Source organism: Rousettus aegyptiacus, unplaced genomic scaffold (genome assembly GCF_014176215.1).
Source record: "Rousettus aegyptiacus isolate mRouAeg1 unplaced genomic scaffold, mRouAeg1.p scaffold_m13_p_17, whole genome shotgun sequence".
Lineage (NCBI taxonomy): Eukaryota > Metazoa > Chordata > Mammalia > Chiroptera > Pteropodidae > Rousettus > Rousettus aegyptiacus.
This window is the reverse complement of record NW_023416292.1, coordinates 14,739,441-14,760,004: the sequence shown is the minus strand read 5'-3', so window position 1 is coordinate 14,760,004 and position 20,564 is coordinate 14,739,441. Positions and strand designations below refer to the sequence as shown.

The 20,564-nt window shown below is 45.9% G+C and overlaps 1 protein-coding gene and 1 non-coding gene across 6 annotated transcripts; one reads left to right on the top strand and one right to left on the bottom strand.

Annotated features, from left to right (window-relative positions):
- The first annotated feature begins 4,070 nt into the window (after positions 1 to 4,070).
- On the top strand, positions 4,071 to 20,256 carry LOC107509007 (major histocompatibility complex class I-related gene protein). 5 transcript variants are annotated; one of them, XM_016141143.2, is made up of 7 exons: positions 4,140 to 4,247; positions 4,610 to 4,653; positions 12,238 to 12,498; positions 13,155 to 13,430; positions 16,717 to 16,992; positions 17,580 to 17,684; positions 18,880 to 20,256. In XM_016141143.2, the coding sequence occupies exons 3-7, from the start codon at positions 12,384 to 12,386 to the stop codon at positions 18,918 to 18,920; spliced, it is 813 nt and encodes a 270-aa protein (XP_015996629.1). In that variant the 5' UTR covers positions 4,140 to 4,247; positions 4,610 to 4,653; positions 12,238 to 12,383; the 3' UTR covers positions 18,921 to 20,256. The 5 variants fall into 5 exon arrangements, with proteins under 5 accessions (XP_036090441.1, XP_015996628.1, XP_036090443.1 ...); XM_016141142.2 differs by lacking the exon at positions 4,610 to 4,653 and having other exon boundaries at positions 4,072 to 4,247; XM_036234548.1 differs by lacking the exons at positions 4,610 to 4,653; positions 18,880 to 20,256 and having other exon boundaries at positions 4,071 to 4,247; positions 17,250 to 17,684.
- Positions 10,524 to 10,642, bottom strand: LOC118613045. Its single transcript, XR_004955331.1, has one exon. It is a non-coding gene; the product is annotated as a 5S ribosomal RNA (ribosomal RNA).
- Positions 20,257 to 20,564: the final 308 nt, after the last annotated feature.

Here is a 20,564-nt window from a genome sequence, read left to right as displayed (position 1 = left end):
TAGATGAGAAAAGCTTCAGAGAGGCTTCAAGATTTCTTGTGGTCATACAGCCTGGACAGGGCAAAGCCACAGATTCTGTCCCCTTTCCACCAAACTAGGGTGAATTTTCTTCTGTGCATTCTCCAAGTGACCAGTAAGGTAATTAATCCATACAGCATATGGTGCTTCCCAGGAGAGACCACTTTTGAGGGACAAAGCAGGGGCCGGCCATGACAACTTCCTCTCTGCTATGGTTCAGGATCTCTTCCCAAAGCATTTTGGTCAGAACAATTAGCCAACTCCCATGTGAGATATGCTGTGGGAGTTGTGAACTTTAACGGCTGATAATCATTGATCACTTTCTGTGTTTCAGGCACTGTGCTGTTATCTCATTTGCTCTCACAATGAGATAATTACTGTTGTTATCCCCATTTTACAAATAATAAATCTGAGACTCTTGGAAGTTAAGCGACATGCCCAAGGTCACTGGTCTTTCTGGAAATGAAAGAGTCCTCAGAGCCAGACACAGAAAAACAGGCTTGATCTTTGCTTTCAAGGAGCTCTCAGACCAGTGGGAGAGACAGGCAGACACATACAATGAGCAACGGGCTTAGGTTGCCAATAAAACACAGAGACAAGATACCAGTTTATTGTGGTGTGTATGTGTGTGGGAGGGGGGTTGTTTCTAAACAGTGACTAGAGGCAGCCAGGAGACAGCATGACATCTGTGAGGGAACCACAGCAGAGGTTGTTGCCAAATGGAAGAACAGGATGGCAGGAGGAGCTAAGGCTGGAGATGATGGATAGGGTCAGATTATCAGGGCCCTCGATTGTGATGTTAAGAACTGAGGACACTCTACTGTAGATTATAGCAGCTGAGGGAACCGGCATGGTCAGATTGGCATTTGAGACAGATACTGTGGTGGCTGGGAGGTCATCTGGGAGGCGATGGTCTAGAGAAGGGGCACAAGAGTGTCTTGAGATAGGCTCATGGCAAATAGGATGGAGAGGAGGGTTACTACATTTGAGAAATACGTTAGAGGCGAAATCAGTGGACTTGGTAACTAATTGGTTCAGGGTGTTAGAGTGTTGGTGAAAACAGAGGGAGGAAAGCTTGCAGGGTTCTGGAGCTGGAAGCGGTTTTTAGTCCCAATCACCAGGAAAGAGAATACAAGAAGATTAAATGTAGGGTGGATACAAACTGGCTGCTAGCATGTTGGTTTTCACCACTAGACTATAAACTGGAGGGAGGAGAGACTGTGTTGATGTTATTATCACTTTAATGCCTAGCACAACCTCTCATCATCTGTTCCAGGAACTTATTAATTAAACCACAAATGAGAGATCAGAAACATAGCAGGAGCATAGAAGATAGAGAACAGAGGCTTGGAGAATTCCCATAATGAGGCATTTGGAATAGTACCAACCATAGAGATAGTGGAAGACTGAGATATGAAATGTGTGTGGGGTGGCATGGAGTGTCCCTTTCTTTGCTATGTTACCCTCCTTCGTTCTCTCTCAAACCAAACAAAACCTTGGCATCCACTGACCCAGATAAAGGGAAGCTATAGTTAAAATGCAAGCATCTTTTCATGTGTTTAGTTACCATTTATATATATTCTGTGGAGAAATGTCTGTTCAAGTTTTTTGCTCATTTTTTAATTGGGTCATTTGGGTTTTTGTTGTTGTTGTTGAATTCACCCCGCATCCTTTTTGAAACAACTCTAAGGAAGAAAAGTATTGCATAAATGTTAGGTATTACACTCTTTATCATTATCTTGATCTTTTAAAAACCATGAAATGCATGTGCATGCCTTGGACCACTCCAGGAAACATTCACTCATGTTGGCTTCCACTGATCCGGCAATGGCTGTCTGCATTTCCCAGCCCCAACCACAGGAAATACCCACAGACATATCCACACACAGTTATGTTTCTTTCCCTCTCTTTGGTTGTTAACAATGCCTACACACTTACTCTCCTTCTTATAAATTTTATAAAGTTTGGCACAATTAAATGTTTACTTGGATAATCAGAAATACAAAAAGTAGAAAACAATCAAAAAAAGAGAAGTGAGAAGGTCAAGTGACCACATGTACGAAACTACATTAAAAGTTAGTTTTAAATGTTTTTAGAGTAAAGCAAGTTAGGAATGTATGAATGAATGGATATTGGAGAGTATTAAAAGTTAAAATGTATTACTGGAATTCAGTGAACTTCTTGACAAAACAGTGAATTTGAACCATTGTAGGAGGACAGGTATGATCTTTACCATCTCAATGAATTTGTTGGTGTGCAGGGAATGAAAAATCCCAAATCTCTCTTGGTACAATAGTGAATAACAATAATAGTAACATTGATTGCTAACATTACTTACTATGTAGCAGACATTAGCTGAACAATATACATGCATAATCTTTAGAAGTAGCTCCAGGATTTCCACATAAGGCAGAATGTAGAATGTAACTTAAAGTTTGGACGGCAAAGCTAGGAGGCTTAAACTGAGTTTACCTGGCAGACCCACTATCTTTCCTTAAATTAGTGGTTTCTTTGGGGTGGCTCAAGAGGGCCGATGGTGATTAAGTATGTGGAATAATAGTGCTCTAAAGTCCCAACAAGTGACAAGTCTCCTATTGTTACTGTAACAAATTACCACAAACTTAATGGCCTAAACAACACAAATTTATTCTTTTATTGTTCTGGAGGTCAGAAGTCCAAAAGTGGGTCTCAGGGCTAAAAGCAAAGTGTTGATAGGGTTGCATTCTTTCTGGAGACTCTAGGGAAGAATCTAGGGAAGAGGCCATCTGCATACCTTGGCTCCCCTCCAGCAATGGCATCGCTTTGACCTTGCTTCCATTGACACTTTTGCCTCCCTTTTATAAGAACCCTTGTGATTACTTTGGGCCCACCAGATAATCCACAATAATCTCCCCATCTCAAGATTTTTAATTTAATCATATTTGCTAAATTCCTTTTGCCACATAAGGTAACATAGTCACAGGTTCTGGAGACTAGCACATGGAAATCTTTGAGGTGGGGGTGGTACATTATTCACCTAGCACAGGAGGAAACCAATCTATATAGTTCCACTACCTACCAGGTGCATCATAAACAGAGCCATATCTAATACTCCAAGGACTTTATGAAATAAATGCCAGAATTTGCTTCTAAAGTGATAAAACTGAGCCTCAGTGCAATTTGGGATTCTTCCCAAGGTCAAGTAGCTGGGATGCAAACCCAGGTCCCTGAACCACAACTCAAGCCACCACCCTACCTTGTGGCTTTGCCTCCAGTCATCTTTCCAGGTCACCTCTCCTTCCTCTTTTCTGTCTGGGCCTGTCCCTCAACTCCCTGGACAAGCTTAAGCTTGTCATTTGCCAACCTGTCATGCTCTCCCGATGACAATGTAGCCACAGCTTGATCCCGGGCATTGCTAATCAAGCAAGTCAAGTGTTTTCCCCTCAGAATCTTCTTTCAGGCCTTTTTCTTGCTCTCCTTTATTCAACAAACTTTTTTTTTTTTTTTGAGCTTATTTTGCTGAGTGCTAGAGCAACGGGAGGATAGATCTATGCTAAAACTGACAAGACAGCCTAAGTGATACATGCTGTATCAGCCATATGGAATATATACCATTGCAGGAAGCCAGAGCAGGGAATTCCAAGTCCTGGGAACTTTGTAAAAGTCTGTCTCATCCACCCAGGGTAAAATCTATGCTCCAGGAAAGAAACAAAGTCATCTTTTTTTTTTTTTTTTTTTTGAGCGCCCTGAGGTACCAGGTGTGATTAATCTTTGTGTTCCCTGTGCCTTGCACGTAGCTGAGCTCCATAAATATTTAAAAGTTCAGAACAGGGCCACCTGAAAGTAATATAATATTGTATGTTGATTGTAATTTAAAAATAATTAAAAAAAAAACAGGTTGGGAACAGGGTCAAAACAGGCACACCAAAAGGAGCAAGCAGTGTCTGAAACCAAAGCAGAGATAAAAGCTACCCCGAAAAGCATTCAGTACTTAATTTTGTCTCTCTCTATTCCACCTAGCAACCGATGACGCTACGTACGCCCCTGTTTTTATTGGGAGAAGGCCCCGAGCGTCCCGCAGTTGCTAAACCTCCAAGAGCGAAGAGCGGGTGGAAAACAGGTTCTTGAAAGATCAGCTGAGACCTGTCGGTGTCTTGGTTAAAAGACTCTGAAAGAGAGGACCTGAGAGGGGCCAATGGTGCTCCTGCTTCCTCTCCTCGTTGTATTGACGGCGAAGCCCTGCGCTGCCCGTGAGTATCTCAGTCCTCCTCGTTCCGAACTCCAGGGCTGCGGCAGCCGAGGGCGGGGCGCTCGTTGTCCTAAAACTCCAGGCGAAACGCCGAAGCGGCCGGGGCGGGAAAGCGTATCGGTCAGACCCAGGCCTCGCAGGAGCGTCGGAGGAGCTGAGCGGTTTTGCGGGTCGCGAGCAGGGATTCGGTGTCACCCCGCTTGGGAGGGGGCGGCCGCCGTTCTGGGACGCACCCCCCGGAGCTCCCTCGCTTCCCGTCTGAGCGTCGCTCCCCTCCTTTCCGGCGCCTGTCCTTTCTTTTCCTTGTTTCTCCGCTTTACCTGCTCGCGACTGTCGCGGCGATGTGGCCTGCGTTTGTTTCAGGGGCACGCGACAATGGAGAGGACCCCAGCCCCAGCCCCGTTCAGGTATATTTCTGGTTTTGTCTCTTTTTCCCTCGCCACAAGCCCTGTCTGTAAAGGAAGATCCCGGAAACGTAAAACCGTGGTTCACGACTTGCGAACCAAGCAGAGGGGGAGTTCCTCGGGGTTTCGGGGCCCACGTCACTGGGGTAGCAGTGCCTCCCATGGGCCGGAAGCACCAGGCTTCTCAGCTCTAAGCAGCTGGTCTTCCAGCGAGGGGCCGGCACTCCGAGGCAGGTTGGGGGGCAGTGTCTGGAACTCTGCCTCCAGCCACCGCCATAGGCGGTGGTGACTCAGGAGGTGACAGAAAGGAACTCTCAAATCACCTGTATGTTCATTACACAAGTGTAGGTTGATGCCCCACTATGTGCCAGGCACTTTGGGGGATATGACAGTGAGCAAGAAAGACGTAAGTCTCGCTTCTGCAGAAATTTAACCCAGAAAAGTCCTACCGTTTAAATCAGAAATAGGAAAGGTTGGGGATGAGGGTAAGAGACAGATGATGGAGAGAAGAAAGGAAGAGGGAGGAAAATGTGATATTTCCAGAAGTTAAAAAGCTTATATGTTACCTGCATTTGATCGTTAAAGAACTCTCCAGGAACACGAGCACAGCATCCCCTAAACATAATCTGACAAGTGATGGTCTCACTAACTTTTGTGGCAGGCTAAGAAAACCCAAGCCAGAGAGCGTGACTCAGCCCACAAGATAAAGAGTCTGAAGTGCACACAGGTCTCTGAGTCCACAGTCAAGGGCTTTTTGACAATGTCACAGCGCTTCTGGATGGGGCCACTTGGCCCTTTAAAAATGGGTGGGATGCAGAATAAAACCAGGAAGCTATACAGGGTAGGAAAGGTCATTTATGCTTGTTATTCTCCTTTTGACCTCTTAGATGGCATCCTTCTCTGTCCTGTCTTGTGCCTGACTGCATCACCCCAGTCTCTCTTGCAGGGTTATTTCTACCTGGTGGGAGACACTGGAAGGAGAGGGAGCAGAGAGCAAGGATGAGAGGTTCAGGCATTTTGTCTTCCTCTTCGCCCTTTTTCTGTACTGGCTCTGGTGGCAGCTGTGTCCCTCTGCAATATAATTTTCCCTGAGCAGCCCCTTCTTCACGGTTCCGGCTCCCATTGGGCTTGGGTAACCCTGCGTGTTACTCCGGTCTCTGTAACCCATCATTACTAGCTTCCGAGTGCCTCATTATCCCTCATTTCTCCCTTGTTCTTGCCCATACCTCTGCAAGGAGTCCCTTCTTAAGGTCTCTTCATGTGACTCATCTAGAGTGAAAGCTGTTTCCTGCCAGGACCCTGGCTGAGAATTCTTGAGCACCGAGAGATGGTCTACTTCATATTTGTGCCTAATGCTGGCCCCGAGTAGTTGCTTCTAGATGTGAAAGTGCAAGGAGGAGATACCAGAGTGTTTGGGGTCACAATTCCAGGAATGTCACAATAACTCTAGTCTCGCTTCTAGCGTGTGGCTTTCATTGACTCCATAGCCTGCAGTAGACTGCTTTGACTGCTTCTTCCTTTGTACTCCCATAGCGCCTCTTCACAGTTTTTAAATTTCAGTTTACAAAAATCTTTCCTTTAAGGCTCTCCTTAAAGCTGGGGAGAGAGCTCTTCATTTTTCTCTTTTTTATTTCCATGTCACTACCTGGTGACCAATAAGCGCTTAGTAAATGCCTCCTGAGTGAATTTATGCTCAAAGGTAATGTCCCTGAGAAAATGAAGTTATCTGACTGTGAGTCATAGAGAACTTGGGCAGCAATAATAACTACAAATTTGCAACTGTGGTTTACTGTAGTTGCAGAATCTTTATGGAAAAAAAAAAACAAGATGTTTTATGTTTTACAGCTCATTCGGTTCTTCATTTTGGCTTGTGCGAAACTGTGACCGGTAATGTGGGTGGATGTAGTTAGGCTTGGGGCATGCATAGGATTTCTCTTGCATAGCCACATGTGGTTTGTGTGTTTGATCTTGAAATAACCAAGGTTAGCTTCTTGATATTATTCATAATTCTGTAGATGTATCAATCTGCTTCGTGAGTGATGGAGTTCTTTTCAGACAAGGACTGGTGATGGATATAAGCCTCTTAAGTTGACAATTGGTCTAGTGTTAAAAGACAGACTTACGAATTATCTGTTTAGAAATGACCTGGAGTTCAAAGAGTTAACATGAGAAAATATGGGCATTTGCTATAGACTTTATTAGACCTCAGTCTGTTTCCATGGAGCTGTTGCCAAGGTACATGCAGTAGAAATTTCTCCAAGACAATGTTTTATTCCCCTAAGGCCCTCTTCTTCTTGGTTGACATTGAATCTGTCTAAGTCCAAGAAACTCAAATAATTTGTAGATTTTCTTCTGACTAGTTGAAATATTTGTCTGTTCTCTCCAAAATCTCTTGACCTTAACCATCCTCTTACCCCAGAGGATTTCCAAGAACTGGAGGGAGGGGCCTGAGTTAAAGATAAATGTATGGCTCTTTAAACACTTGCTTTATGAAACCCAAATTAAGAAAGATGACAAAAGACATTCTTGCTGACATCCAAATTTATATTTATTATGGAAAACCTTTCAAGAATATGCGTATCAGGTCACATTTTGTTACAACTTTGACGAATCATTTAAAAAGAATAAAACTCACAAATTTGGAATTCTTCTGGGAGATGCGAGGCATATGTTCATCACTGTACACAGAGAGCACTGAGAAAAAAACCCCACCAGAGCTCGTTCCCTAAAGCTATACGTGACCGACCCTGTAGTGGTCTCCTTGCTGTTCCTCAAACACAGGGAGCATGCACGTCCCTGAGGACTTGGGCTTGCCTTCTGTCAGGAAGGCTCTTCTCTCATGGTTCACTTCCTTACTTCATTCATACCTCTGCTCAAATACCACCTGCTCAGAGAGGACTTTCCAGGTCCTTCTAATTAAAAGATCAGCCCTCTTCACACTCTTTCTTTCTTTTTTTCTTCGCAGCATTTATCACTACCTTATCTTGTATTATATATATATTTATCTATTGCCCATCTTCCTTCTAGAAATGAGCCCACGATGGCTGGGACTTCGATGTGTTCATTGCTGCATCCCTAGCAGCCAAGACTGTGCCTACTAAAATTCAGAAAAGGGGGGGAAAAAAAAGGAAGAAAATTTAAACGATAAGAGACATGGGTAACCTCCAAAACAGTAGCCTCAAAAGAGTAGCTAAATAGTCAAACTGTCACATTCACCTCTTTCAGGCCTTCAGTAAGTTCCTGTCATTAGTTAAGTTTTTAGGTGAGAGACTAGCAGTTATTTCTGCCCGTAGAACCGCCCCCCCCACCACCACACACACACGCGCACACACACACATCTCTGCATGGTTTGAGAAGTGTCTAAGGGTCCCCTTAACTAAAATGTCACCATCCACTTCTCCCACCCCACTCCCACGATGCCTGAAATCTCAAAGAGTAGTTTCCAGGAATCATAACCATTCTGACTGTATTAAAGCATCAGGCTATTTGGGAGGACCAACCAATGTTGATCTAGTCATCCAATCAGGGCCCAGGGCTACCTTTAGGGAGGAGGGTCTAGAGCCTCCAGGGACAGGGAATTCGAGACCGTGAGTCATCTTTGACACAAGGGGGCGGGAGAGAGCAATGGTGGGAGGCAAGGATCCTGAAACAGAGTCTTGGGTGTGGAAATGCCCCAGCCTGAGGACCAGTGGATAGTCTAAGGTGGAGGGGCTTCCCGCCTGAGAGATCCGAGTGTGATTCCTGGCTCCTCTGTGTGGGAATGCTAAGGATGATCTTGGGCAATTTTCTTCATCTCTCTACACCTATTATTTTCTGTCCGTGAAATTGGAATTTAAAAACCTAGCTCACAGGGCTGCTGAGGGGAGTAGTGGAACTCATGTTTCTCAAAAGCTTAGCCTGGTACCCAGCACACGGTAGGTGCTCAATACGTGAGTGACGTTCTCATGGTCGTGATGCGGATGCTGCTGCCCTTCGTAGCTCGCGGAAGGTTTGTCTCCAGATCGCTTCCGCTGAGAGCAGGTACTCTCTCCGCTCTGGCTGCGGGCCCCTCGGTCAGCGCCTCTGCCACGGCACTTACTGCTCGCTGCCATGTGTCACTGCTCTCTGTTTACGTTCCGTGCGTTCGTCCTCCTGTAATCCCGTCAGTTCCCGAAGGAAGGAGGGAACTGGCATCAGATTTGTTTTTCTCTTCCTGGCATGGCCTCACGGTTCCTTGTGCAACGTAGGCAGATACACAATAAACAAAAAAATCGTCCCCGCAGATGAATATCTGAAAGTACTTTTTATCCATTATTTTATACCCAGTGATTTTCACAGCCTTTTGTAAAAATGGCCCAACTAGTTAATCTATAGGTTAAAGGGAACATCATTTAGGACACTAAGTGACCACCGCTTCTGGTCTGAGAGCCATCTGGTCGTGATGCTCAGGCTTTCCAGCAGTGTCTGCCAGAAGCTATTGGGACAGGGCGGCAAATGCCCTTTGAGAAGCAGCTTGACTGACCTGGACAGAAAACCAAATTATATATTGTAGGTTTTGGTTCAATAAGTGAGTTGGTATTGATAATCTGTCACAGAAAGGAAGAGAGAAACCTAAGTTCAGAATTATTGGAGCAAGAAGAAAGAATCAGAAGACTCTTAGATCGAATCATATGAAATTGCGATTTTAGTAGATCAAAAATAGGTCTTTTCAAATGATTGAGCCTTCATAGTTATACTGGAAATCTGACCAATCTTCATAGTTACACTAGAAATCTGATCATCTGTAGGTTATAAATTATCACAAGGTCTAATGTACCATGAGAGAAAGGGGACCATGGACCTTCCCCTGTCTTTTCTGTACTGAGTTACCGACTTGACATCTGCCCACCAACCTCCCATCACAGCTGAGGTCGTATTTGGGAAGCCCAACTAAGGAGCAAGTGCGACTCGTACCTGCGGAAACACCAGATGGGTAACTGCGCCCACGGCCAGTGATCGGGAGAGGGCTGCAACGTCTTGGACCAGAGCCAGGCCGCAGCTGCATGCGGGGGGTGGATGGGCCGAGGCCCGGCAGATGGAGGCCAGCCGTTAGGGGCAGAGCAGCCTTCGAAGTGAGGGCCGGCTGGCGGAGAACTGCTCCGAAACCAGGAATTAGACAGAGGTTGAGGCTGGAGAGAAGGACACTACCCCGGACTTGGAGAGCACTGTCAATAGACTATGTTTCTCTCTATTTACCTCTTATAACTCTGGATAGTGCAGATTTTCATGAAGTGATATTTTTATAAGGAAGTGAAATGACAAGAATTGTAAATATTGTGTGTGGCAATGATGTCAGTGATACTTAAAATAAATCCCCCGTTGAGCAGTAATGCCTCAAGTTGTTAATACTTTTTTTTTTAACTTGTTGACATCTATTAGGCAAGTAAACCTCAGATGTCATCAAAGGAACCACGGATTCTAAGGGAAGGTCTACACCAATCCAACGTAGCTTAGTAACACAGTCTCTTTTTGAATTCCTCTTCCTTCTCTTGCCCATTCTCTGTCTGGAATTTTAGTTCTCTGAGGTTTTTTTTCTATGAATAACTGTGGAAGCAGTTCCTACATATTTTTTCCCCACTCACTCCCTCAGCTCCAGCCACAGGCCTTCTTGCTGCTCTTGGAACATGCCAGGTGTGTCCTTTCCTCAGGACCTTTGCACAGTCCCCCCCTCCCCCGCCTGGACTGCTGTCCCCAGGTATCTGCCTCATTCCCTTACTCCCTACAGGTACTTGATCAGAAGTCACCTTCCTAGGGAGGCCTTCCCTAACAGTTGCTGTTTAAAATTGTATGGCTTTGTTCTCTTTGCAGCTTTATTTTTCTCCGTTGCACTTTCTTTTATTTATTTATTTTTTAAACACCTACAGCACCCAGCATTCCTAGGTGGTCTCCCATCCAAGTACTAACCAGGCCCAGCCCTGCTTAGCTTCCAAGATCAGATGAGATGGGGTGCATTCAGGGTGGCATGGCCGTAGACATCTCATTGCACTATTTAAAAGACAAGTTACATATTTCATTTATTTTTTATTGTCTGTCTTCCACTGTTTCTTCCTTTCAGAGTGTAGGCTCCGTAAGGGCAGATACTTTTATCTGTTTTGTCTGTTGTGTGCTCAGGACCTAGAACAGAGCTTGGCACAGAGGAGGCGCTCACGTGTTTGTTGAATACACAAATCGATACTAAGAAAGTATGAGGACTGACGTTCATGACCTGTGCTTCCTTTTGCCTCCATCTTTAAACCTTTCCAGATGTGGAGAAATAGAACTGTTTCAAAGGCAGTTACAGATTCAAGCATACACACCTCTTGCAGACTCCAGACTACATGTAAATTAGATATCAGGTCTGTTCCCCATTCATCAGCCTGCCCTTTATGAAAACTACTTCTTAAAGTATAAGTTCCAGGTTAAATAGATTCATATTCACTTCAGCATATTCCAATATCTCAAAGCAGAGAAATAAAATGTTTCGCCCACAATTTAATTCACAAATATTTACAGAGTTCCTACCACATGTCATGTGCCATGTGCCATGTCCCTTTGTTGGGCCTTGCAGGAAATACAAAGGAAAAAAGCTAAGTCCCAGTTCTTGAGTGCCTCAGGGTAAAGAGAATGGAAGGAGGAATGTGGTCATTCTTGATTTGGGGATAGAACTCGTGCTTCTGCTTCAATCTTAGCTCTGGTCTTAAGAACCAGCACCTTCAGGCCCTGGGAGTGTCTTTGGAGATGGGGTTTGATGGCTGGGAAGAGTTTTTAGGTGGATCAGGATGGCAGGAGGTAACAACGAAAGGCTCAGAGGGGAGCATTTCCAGACAGCTGCGAGCCGAGTAGGGGAAGAAAGCCAGGTTTGCTGACACCTTCCATCTGCCCGCGCTCGGCATGGTGTGGAGAACCTTGGTCTTCTCAGCGTGGGCTCTGCTTACTTCTCGGGAGCCTCCGCTCCCAGTCTCCTCTGTGACACTCATGTGCTCCAGCCATCCCAGGCCATTGGTTCACAGCATGCCACGCTCTCCCATGCCTCCCGCCTGCCCACATGGTCTCTGCTCTGCTGCCACACTCGCCCTCCTGTGTCCTCACCCGGTCCCTTTGCCTGCCCCCCTCCTACCTATCCTTGAGATCTCCCCTAAGACATATCTTCTCCAGAAAGTCTTCCCATGCGCCGCACTCACCCCGTCGTGACACTCATCGCACTCTTTTGAACCTCCCTTGTCTGTCTCCTTCAGACTGTGAGCTTCTTGGACGAGCTGAGAGAAGTTCAATGTGGAAGAGGCAGAGAGGGCCAGTTTCATTTCATTTTAGCTCACTTTGACGCTTCATGATTATCACAGTTCTTCTGATGATATTTGGCCAGAAGAAAAAGTAGAGAAAGCGTAGGAAAAAGGTTTGGTACAATAGGCACCAAGTCTTGGGGCATTGAGCTCTCAAGTGCTTTTCAGCCTCGCATTCCTGGGGTTCTGACTGGGTAGAAGGAAGCGTCAGCTGGGGCACAGAGCGCTGGTGTGGGATTAAATGGAGCACAGCTTCTGGATCTGGATGGTCTGTGACTCTAATTGTCTCCCTTCTCTGCCTCCCTCCCAGGGACTCACTCTCTGAGGTATTTCCGCCTGGGCGTTTCAGAGCCTGGCCGTGGGATCCCTGAGTTCATTTCGGTGGGGTATGTGGACTCTCATCCCGTCACCACGTATGACAGCGTCTCCCAGCTGAAGAAGCCGCAGGCCCCATGGATGGCAGAGAACCTGGCCCCCGATCACTGGGAGAGGTACACGCAGCTGCTGAGGGGCTGGCAGCGGACGTTCAAGATGGAACTGAAGCAGCTGCAGGGTCACTACAATCACTCAGGTGGGCAATGCGGCTGGTCCCCACCTGGGCAGAGAGGTCCCTGGGCTGGCAGCACACGTGAGCAGTTGCCGAGTCGCACTCTCTGTGGCTTTTGGCAAAGGCTGGACAATCTGGTTGATGGGGTTTAGTGCCCACCATCTGCCCTGTATATCTTCCAAGTTGTCTCTTGTCCCCAGGAGCCCTTTGTCCTTTGCTCCCCACATCCCTATCCCAGTCTCATTGAGGCTTCTGACCTGTACCTTCTGCTTTCCCATCTAAATGAGGCCATTCTGTGTTTCATATCTTGGTGGCCAGGTTTAGAGAGTTGCTTACTTATGTGTCAGGATTTACAACATTAATTTTTCCAGAGATATTTCTGGCTCCTGCATGTCTCTCCCTCCTCCAATGTACTATAAAGCTCATCAATTAATTAGTCCCATTCTAGGATAACTCCCCTAGGCAGGAATTACCACGTCCCTTTGGCATGCAGTAGGTACACCACAAATGTCTCATGATAGATGGGATTATGTCACAGGAACCTCCTGGAGACAGTGCTGCCATGGCGGCCCTATGGGGTTCTGTATTCTGGGGCAGAGGGTGCCTCCAGCCATGCCCCCAGTCGCATTCCCTGGGCACCCACTTGTATAAACCCTCACCGGCCTACATGTCTATTCCAGGGTCTCACACTTACCAGAGGATGATTGGCTGTGAATTGCGGGAGGATGGAAGCAGCACGGGATTTCTGCAGTATGCGTACGATGGACAGGATTTCCTTGTCTTCGACAAAGACACACTCTCCTGGATAGCTGTAGATAATGTAGCTCACATCACCAAGAGGGCATGGGAGGCCAATCGGCATGAGTTACAGTATCAGAAAAACTGGCTAGAAGAAGAATGTATCGCTTGGTTAAAGAGATTCCTGGAGTATGGGAAAGATACCCTACAAAGGACAGGTAAAGAGAAGGAACACCTGTCCCCGCATCCTCAGAACCCTTGGTTTTATATATACTTCCACTAATGTAGGGTCTGCTCACCCTCTTCTGAACTCCATCTTGTTGGTCGGACTGTCACGGTCTATAACTCCCCATGAAAGCTTTCCCTACTTCCTTTTTATTAGCATCTTAACAATATTGGGCAATTCCACTTGTCTTGGCCGAGTGGGCAGCCTCCAGGGGCGCCTCCTTAGGGGGAGCCAGTGAGACACGTCCTTTCATCTTCTGTCAGTGATAAGCTGGGAAGGACTCTGGGCCGTGGAACCATTCTTACAAGTTGTTCAGTAACTAAGGGACCCGCAGTACCTGTGTGAGTGAAGGTCTGGGCTTACAGAGAGGACAGACAGAGGGTCTTTGCTTTATGATAAGAGTTCTTCCAGTAAAAAGCTCCCCTTATAAAGATAGGATTCAATTGGTCAACTTTTAGTTAATACAGAACTTTTTCACTTATAATCTTACTCAGAAGGAGTGATAACCCAATGAGCCTTTTTTTCCACAGAAGTGGTCTTTAATGGCAGGACTTTCCAGAGCTGTGGCGGGCCCTTGGGAGGCATCTGGGTCACAATTACAAATATGCACTATCTTTCCTCCCGTCAGCTCTGGAGCCAGATAACTAGAATTTGAGTTTCAACCCTCCCGCTCATTGGTTGGATAACCATCTTCATTTTAATGGTTGCAGATAACAGAAACCTGCTCAAACTGGCTTAAGTACAAAGAGGGAAGGTATTTGGAAGGCAGGAATCAGGGCAGTGCGGGGTCTCAAGGAACCGAAACCGGGATTTGAATGGCTTTCTCCAGGGTGAGGACGTGACGGGCAACACGAAGCGCATATTCTCATAGCTTCACCATTCTAGAATGATGAGAGAAGATTGCGCGTCTCTCTCCCAGCTCTAGCTACAAAAAAAATTTTTTATTATTATCACAGGAGCACTCTGGTGGACCTCAGTTGGATCATATGCCACCTCTTAACGCTGATCATTTTGACCATCAGGATACGTTTCCAAGATTGGCCATGGGTAACAGAGTCCTGACAAGAACTAAATGGCCGGCATACCCCAAGTGGTTTAACTGGGGAGAATTCAATGAGATCTTTTGCAGAGGTACAATAAGGTTTGAGGAAACCAGGAAGGGAGAGTGAAATACCTAGAGATTTGCAGCGGAGGGGAGCCATTACACCCCAGGATCTGAAGGCTCAAGGGGAGGGACTGCTGGCGCCAGAGCCCAGCCCGCCTGCTACCCTGGAAGAACCTTCTAGCAAGAGCTGTGGCTTGGGGTCACCGTGGTCACTGGGCAGACTGCAGTGGCCGGGGAACTGGCGGACAGGACTCCAATCACTCTCCCCTCCAGTTCTCAGACTTTTTTTGCTGAGGATGCTCCATGCAGAGGCCAGACCAGCCAGAAGCTGGGGCAAGGGAGGGCCTGGAGGTACAGTGCGATGAGCAGCCTCCTGGGTCACCGAGCAGGGGCCAGAGGTCAGAGACTAGATCTGTGGCTAGCAAAGAGAGACTAACCAGGACACACGGTCTAGGTTACATTGGGGTAGTAGGTTTAAGATTGTATCTCAACAGAAGCACGTGGGTAGGGTGGACTAATTTTCCAATATATGGCATGTTTGTCAGGAGAAGGGGTCCTCATTATCAGAAAAAAAAAAAAAATGGGATGAATAGATGCTAGGCCAGCAAAGCATTAACCTTAAGTAAAATAAATGAGTGCAATATGCCTTCCTCACAAAATTGATGTGAGATAATGTACATAAAAGTCCCTTGTACACTGCAGGTCTGTTCACACAGTTCATGGCGTTGTTGTCAAACCAAAGAATATCTGACAGCTCAGGGTCTGGTCGAAGTCTGTGGCCAGCTCGGGACTGTGGGGACCCCTTAGTCATGGGACACTTTAGGCCGAGGCTAGCCAGATCTCAGGAGGGGCCATGTGCATCTCCACTTCCGCATCTTGAGTGGCATAGCCTTTGGCTGCAAACAGAGATACCACCCCCCGCGCCCGCCCTCAGTTGCCTGGCCTGCTGTTCTTGGTGGATCCAGCACTGGCGAGAAGGGAACTAGGATGAAGAGGCTATGAACCGTGACTTGAGGGTCAATATCAATCCTTTTGGTCCTTTCTGGGCTGAAGAGCTCTTTGGAAGAACGGGAGGGGGCACCTGGGGTATATGGGAGGAGTGGGAAGTCTAACCTCAGTATACCTGTGCCCCCTCCAAGCCTCCTCTTTATATACCATAAGTGTCCTAATAGGGTCCCAACCCTTTGGTCAAAACCCTCCTGGGAAAGGATCTGTGATCAATTCTCACAGGCACTGTCGCAAGGCAGTCTCTCTCCTAGTGGCACTTATATACTTTTTAAGTTGGAAAGCCTTTTTCTTCTACTAAATTCTATCCCTCAGGAGACAGAAAGGGGGGTATTGTTGAGGTGAAGGCTCTTCCCTTTATTGAGGAGGCAGACAGCACAGTGGGGGAGGAAGTGAGTCTTAGAGATGAGCAGGAAGTAGCCCCACTGAGCATGGTTTTGGGCTCCGTTTGGCTCATGTCCAGATGTGACCTAATGTCAGCAGGAAATATTAAGGACAGCACCACATGGAAAATGAGCAGAATGGTCATTCGCTTTGAGAGGGAGCAAGGCCACAAATGGAAAGTCCTTTGTCGTCATGTTGCAGGCCCCTAGATGATAGGAATTTCTATAGCCCCTTCAAGGGCATAACCATGACATGATCTGTTACATGTGTTCGTGTCTGATGACAATCACCGTCTTAGTCCATTTGGGCTGCTGTAGCAAAATACCACAGTTGGTAACGTACAAACAACAGAAATTTATTTCTCATAGTCCCAGAGGCTGGAAGTCCAAGATCAGGGTGCCAGCACGGTCCGATGAAGGCCCTGTCCCGGGTCGCAGCCATCTGGCTTCCTGCTGTGTCCTCACATGGTGGAAGGGGGCTAAGGGTTTATCTGGATCCTCTTTCATAATCTTCTGCTGAATTACTTACCATGAACAGTCGCTTACACATTTTGTAGCTCAGTAATGTGGCTCACCTCCACTTTGGTTGTTCCCCTGAGCACACTGCCCAAGCAGGAAGTACACACCCCGTGAGTTTGTTGCTGATAATGCTGGGTTCTGGGTCATCCCTGGTTTTAGATGTTTCTTGCAATGGAAAATTGATTAGGAAACCTAGTCATCAAGTTCTAACACTGTATGCTCAGGGCATCCGATATTTCTCTGTAACTTTACCTTCTTCTTCCTAGAAGCCCCACTGGTCAGAGTACATCGCAAAGAAACCTTTCCAGGGATTACGACTCTTTTCTGCAGAGCTTATGGCTTTTATCCGCCAGAAATTTCCATGACCTGGATGAAAAACGGGAAAGAAATGCTCCAAGAAATGGATTATGGAGACATTCTTCCTAGTGGGGATGGGACCTATCAGACGTGGGTATCACTTGACCTGGATCCTCAGAGCGGTGACTCTTACTCCTGCCACGTGGAGCACTGTGACGTCCATAGGGTTCTTCAGGTCCCCCAGGGTAAGAACAGGGTTGTGGCTGTCTAGGGAGTGAGACTAAGGACAGGAGCGAGCAGCAAGCATGAATCACTGCATGCCTTCAGAAAGGGTCTTTCGAATTGGAAGTTTGCTCAGTTTTTGGTCTCAGGGCTTCTTTATACTCACAATGAAGGACCCCAAAGAGCTTTTGTTTATGTTGGTATATCTATTGCTATTTATTGTATTATAAATTTAAAATTTTTTTGATTTTTTTTTTTTTTAACTCATGGAAAACACAAGCACCTCTTCCATTTGCCATCAGAGCAATGATGTCATCACATCATGTAGCCTCTAGGAAATTCTACCGTGGACACGTGAGAGGCTAAGTTTTAAAAGAGAGAGTCATGGAGGCTCTGAAAGCATCGCGAGGACCCCTGGGGCATTCCTGCCCCACGTTGAGAACCGCTGTCCTCTGTTTTAGCTTATTGCCCTCCACGGAGCTGAGAGGTGACAAACAAGAGTAAGAAAAATGGTGTCGGGCTACCTGATGATCACAGGGACAGAAGTCTCCAAAAGTTAACATAGAAGGGAAGGAGGACTCGTGGGTTTTTCTTCTATGCTTGCTTTCAGAATCAGAAACTATCCTCCTGGTGATGACAGCTGTCACTGCGTCCATTGTCCTTGCCGTTGGCCTGGCCGGAGTCGGCGTCCTGGCCTGGAGGAGAAGGCTCCGAGGTGAGAGGCATGTGGCTGCAGGTTGTCAGTCCTACAGCTCCACAAGCTTTATTTTATGCACCTGCCACTCTCAGCTCCATTTAGAAATTGTTTGGGCCTCACTTTGCAATCACGGAGCAACCTGGAACACCTCTCCCGTCGTATAGGGAGCACACACCATGGATAATGCTTGCAAGGAGAATGGTCTGTTTTATAGGTGATACCTGATATCAGCAGAGTAGTACAGCTCCTGTCCAGGTGAATGGCCTTCTAGAAGTCGGGTCAGAGAAGATAGAGTGCTATTGATAAGTCTTTTTCCAAACTATATCCTTATTAGGAATTACTATTCACTTTTTGTTTTGTCCTTCATTTCCAGACATCAGTAAGTTTTCCCATTTGACCTTTTTTCTGCCCCAATCATATAAAAGACCTTGCTTGTCCTTCTAAATTCATCTTTCAACATATGAAATGTTGAGGAGTAGATATGGAAAATGAGACTTGGGGTAAGGAAAAGGGGAAGGAGAAAGGAGAGAGATATGTGGCTCTTGATACCTTGGTGGAGGGGGAACACATTCATTTCATAAATACGTATCAAATACCTACTGCGTTCCAGGCACTGTGCTGGATGCTGGGATATAGCAATGCAAAAGACAGACCCGATCCCTACTGTCTTGCGAGGTCATTGCCCACAATGGCATTAGCGGATACTGAAGTTGATCACAGTATAATATTGATGAGACCCAGATTATGGGTTTGAACCTAGTGTGGGCCAGCAGTTCGGTGTTGCTTCATAACCACAGACCTCAACCCCAATTCAAGTGATATGGTATAAAGCATGTTATTAGATCAAAGTAAAACTGGCCACTTTACTAGAAAATCAACTCGGAGAGTTAGTGGGTCATTCTAATATTTTCTTTATGAATAAAGTGCAGCACTGATCCCAATCCAACACAGGTGAGCTGCCGAAGCAAAAAAAAAAAAAAAAAATTTTTTTTACAATGACACACCTCTCTCAGGAATGATACATACCAAGCTCTTGCTTTTTATCTTGTGGAGATTGTGAATTTAAGTTAAAATTCGTCTAGTACTAAGAGAATCTTGACGAAGCAGGCTAAAAATGTTGATGCTGGCTTATCAGATTTTGCTGAACAGTGCATAATATTTTTTGAGCTATAAAGAAAAACGCACTTATCTGACTAAAAAGTCTTCCTTTCAGAGCAAAATGGAATCATCTACCTTCCTACATCAGATCAGTGATTGGAGATAGCTCTTGTCCAGTTGTTTTTCCTCTGGGAACCATGGTCTCTGTACCCCACGGACTCAAATTCAGGTGCCTGAAGCTCTTGACCACACCCATAACAGATACGATTATTATAGGGTTGAACATTTACTGGCAGAAGGAGAGAGCCACAAAGTTTTCTTTGTTCTTTGGCTCCAGAAAGACTGTCAGCCCTCAAGCTCTTTTGATGGACTCCTTTATCATATTTGGCTCTAATTATAGCTTGTCTCATGACACAGCTACCCTATTCCCTCTGTCAGTGATGATTTACAAGTAAACTAGAGAATCTCAGAGCTGAAAGGAACCTTCCAACTGAAGGCAGGAAACGTCTTCTCCAGCACCTTCGACTTGAGCATCTCGCCTCCACTCGAATACCACCAATGAAGGGCACCTGACCACGTCATGAAATGGCCTTTCTCTTCTTTCATGAGAATGTTTTCCTTTGCAAGAGCTTCGAGTGCTGTGGGTGCCATGACTGTGACCCTACAGACAGGATCAGACCACCTCATGAAAGCAGCCATCGAGGTTCTACAATGGCCTACGGGTGGCCGGATCATTTTATATGTTTCTTGGCTTGAGAGAAAGCGAAGTGTGCAGTTCTTATGGCATCTCTGCTTGGTAGCTTGGAATCTTGAAAATATGCCTGGTCAGATCCATGGAAGTGATCTCATTTTTTCTGTTTTCTTTTTGAGGGAAAGAAAGAACAATAATTACCAGATATATTATCATCTTCAATGCAACTACAGAGACCTAGACTCTAGTGCAATCTTTTAAGATAAAGATGATACTATGTTTACATCTCAGAAGAAGGTTCAATTATCATTTCTATCCTTCCTCTTCTGGCTTACTGTAGATGGGCTTGACTCATCTGATTCTCCATATACTTTCACTGGAAGTGAAAAAAAGCCCCACTGTGAGAAATAACACTCCCTTGATCCTCCTGACTCTCCTCCCCCTAAAATCTTCACCATCATTTTCCTCTTGTTTGCTTGGCATTTTCGATTCTCTAAGTTGAATATGAGCTCGGACCCCAGGCCCCTGGACTCTCCTGGACATAGTTTTCTGGAAACACTCAGACCCTGTGGCTCCTGGGGAATGCATCAAGGCTTCCACAGTTGTTTCCTTCCCCAGCAAGTTTCCTTCTTGCTTCCCCACAGTTGGCTTGGCAGAGTAAAAAGAACACCAAATATAGCCACGTATGGGAGTGGCTTACCACACAGTAAGATAAACACCATTTATAACATTAAATGTGTCTTTGTTGTAAATCTTGTCTGATTATAATAATAATAATAAATGCTGCCTATTTATTCTGTTTCTGGCTTGTGAACCAACTGAGGACATGAGAAGGGCCACTGCTAACCCATATGGGATGTTCGTGCAAACAGAAAATTGTTTCTTTCCTCTAGGTGGACACTGACCCAGGCCAGGTCACATGGCCTAACCAGCAGAACCGGTAGAGTGGGTTTCTACCCTGTTTGTCCCTTGGTGTTCGGGGTACAACATTACATGGCAGCTCTGGTCATACTGTTAGAAAATAGATGGAAATTGGCTGTAGACTAAGGTGAAAGAATTAAGTTGGAAGGGAGAAATGACAGTGGGGCGGGGGGAAAGATAGATTCATT

What these genes read in the sequence shown, in the direction of transcription:
- LOC107509007 (XM_016141142.2), top strand. Translation starts at nt 4,193, where the DNA reads ATGGTGCTCCTGCTTCCTCTCCTCGTTGTATTGACGGCGAAGCCCTGC. An exon ending in AGATACCCTACAAAGGACAG is followed by an intron (nt 13,431 to 16,716) that starts GTAAAGAGAAGG and finishes TCTTCTTCCTAG; the next exon opens with AAGCCCCACTGGTCAGAGTA. An exon ending in CTGGAGGAGAAGGCTCCGAG is followed by an intron (nt 17,685 to 18,879) that starts GTGAGAGGCATG and finishes TCTTCCTTTCAG; the next exon opens with AGCAAAATGGAATCATCTAC.